Genomic DNA, 1,765 nt, shown 5'->3' on the forward strand with positions numbered 1-1,765 from the left:
TAATGAATTTAATTTGCAGCAGCCATGCTAATACGCATAACTATTAACTCTGCCCAGCTTTACCTTCCATGGGACCGGCACCTGCTCCCATTAACTTCAGTGGGATACAGATCAAGGCCACAGCATTAATTCCTCCTGGACCTCTTCAGCAGCACTAATTAACCCTCACAGGTGGCTTCAACACAACGACCAGAGAGGTGACAGAAAGTTGCTCAGTGGGAACCCCGGTGAACTGTCCTGCTGCTCCAGAGAATCTCAGTGCAATCAAACTTTGCTCCCCAATACCCCTTTCTCTCGGGAAGGGAACTGCACGTCTAAGGTGACAAGCGGGGCACGTCTCTCCCAGCACGAAATCCTGGCAGCAAAATCTCGCTGAAGGTGACGAGAATACACCGCAACACTTGGCTCTTACGCTGCACTTTGCTCCTTCAGAGACCTGGACAGACGCTGATTTGATTTGCTAAGTCAGTGCTTTTCTGAGCGCTCTGCTATCAGCTCATCACTGCGTGACCCACCTCCATATTAAAGACCAGCCTGGCTCTTTACTCGCAGCCTGTTCATAGGAAATCGGCGAGCCCGTGAACCAGAAATACTCTGTTTATAGAGAGCCCTCCCTTGGAAGCAGAAAGAAACTGAAATATTACAGGCAAAACTTGCTCAACTGTGTTTTGGAAGTGGCACGCCGCGTAGGAAAAGCACTACTTGGGATCAGCAACGCTCCGTTTTGAGACACGCCTGAAGTAGCAATTAATGCTAAAGTGGGGACGCGGCAACGAGGAGCACTCCCAATACAACCCCACCTTAATTACAACGTATATACACACAGCAACCCATACGCTGCCTCCCTTCAGCACTCCCGGCTCTCTACCTCTATAATATCCTGTATGCAAAAATTAGTTTTAGCAAAAATAAAACTCTTTGCTCAGCCAAAAAAAAAAAAAAAAAAGCAGCAGCCCGCACCCCGCTCCCTTGCACCATCTGTGCGTGTTTATTCTCAGCCTTCTGAAAAAGAAAAAAAAAAACAAACCTCTAACGTTTTACTAATCTTTATGCCCCGCCACTATAAATAAAACAAATAAAGCTCAACAACACTTTAGCATCGTAGCTAAAACATATCCAATCCACTCCGATTATTTCTGCTCGTCTGTCCACGAATAGCTGCAGCCATCGGCTTTAGGGGAAGCGTGCAAGTCAGACCGCATTTATTTACAGTTGCACTATCGAGAAAAAGCCTTTCCCCATCTCCTTGTTCTATGAATATTTCAAAACACTTGGGTTTTTCCCCCCCCCTTTTTTTTTTTTTTTTTTTTTTTTGAGAGTGGGGGGGTTGGGGGAGGATGGCGACCAGGGATGCTAGCCCAGGTCCTGCCCCTCAGTTCTATTTTTCCCCGTGTTTCCAGGTCGCCCCGAGTTCTCGCTTGGAGGGATGCGCGGGGCGCGGAGCAGCTCCGCACGCAGAGACGCGGACCCGGGGACACGGACCCACCCCCGGAGAAAGGGACAGCGCCCGCAGCCCCCCGGCCCCCGCAGCCCAGACCCGCCACCTACGTCCCCAGCGTCTCCTTGAACTCGAAGATCTTCTTGATGTCCTCCGCCTGCTTCTTCCAGGAGCCGCCGCCGTCCCCGTTCTCCCGGGCCATGGCCGCGCAGCCCCGCGGATGCCGCGCCGGTGGCTCCGAGCCCTGGGGCGGCTTTTGCTTTCTCTTCTGCCGCGGCAGCAGCCGCTGCTGCTGCTGTTTCTTCTTCTTCTTCTTCTTTTTTTTTT

The 1,765-nt window shown here is 51.2% G+C and overlaps 1 protein-coding gene across 3 annotated transcripts in view; it reads right to left on the reverse strand.

Annotated features, from left to right (window-relative positions):
* Positions 1–1,756, reverse strand: part of CAMK1D (calcium/calmodulin dependent protein kinase ID) — a 225,514-nt gene extending 223,758 nt beyond the window's left edge. For all 3 annotated transcript variants that reach the window (XM_027901457.1, XM_027901456.1, XM_027901455.1), the window contains exon 1: positions 1,549–1,756. In XM_027901457.1, the coding sequence (XP_027757258.1) occupies positions 1,549–1,640 (92 nt within the window). In that variant the 5' untranslated portion in view covers positions 1,641–1,756. The remainder of the gene's footprint in view (positions 1–1,548) is intronic.
* Positions 1,757–1,765: the final 9 nt, after the last annotated feature.

The sequence above is a fragment of the Empidonax traillii genome, unplaced genomic scaffold, assembly GCF_003031625.1.
Source record: "Empidonax traillii isolate 1590-97213 ecotype Southwest subspecies unplaced genomic scaffold, ASM303162v1 scaffold785:size696563, whole genome shotgun sequence".
In the NCBI taxonomy this organism is placed as follows: domain Eukaryota; kingdom Metazoa; phylum Chordata; class Aves; order Passeriformes; family Tyrannidae; genus Empidonax; species Empidonax traillii.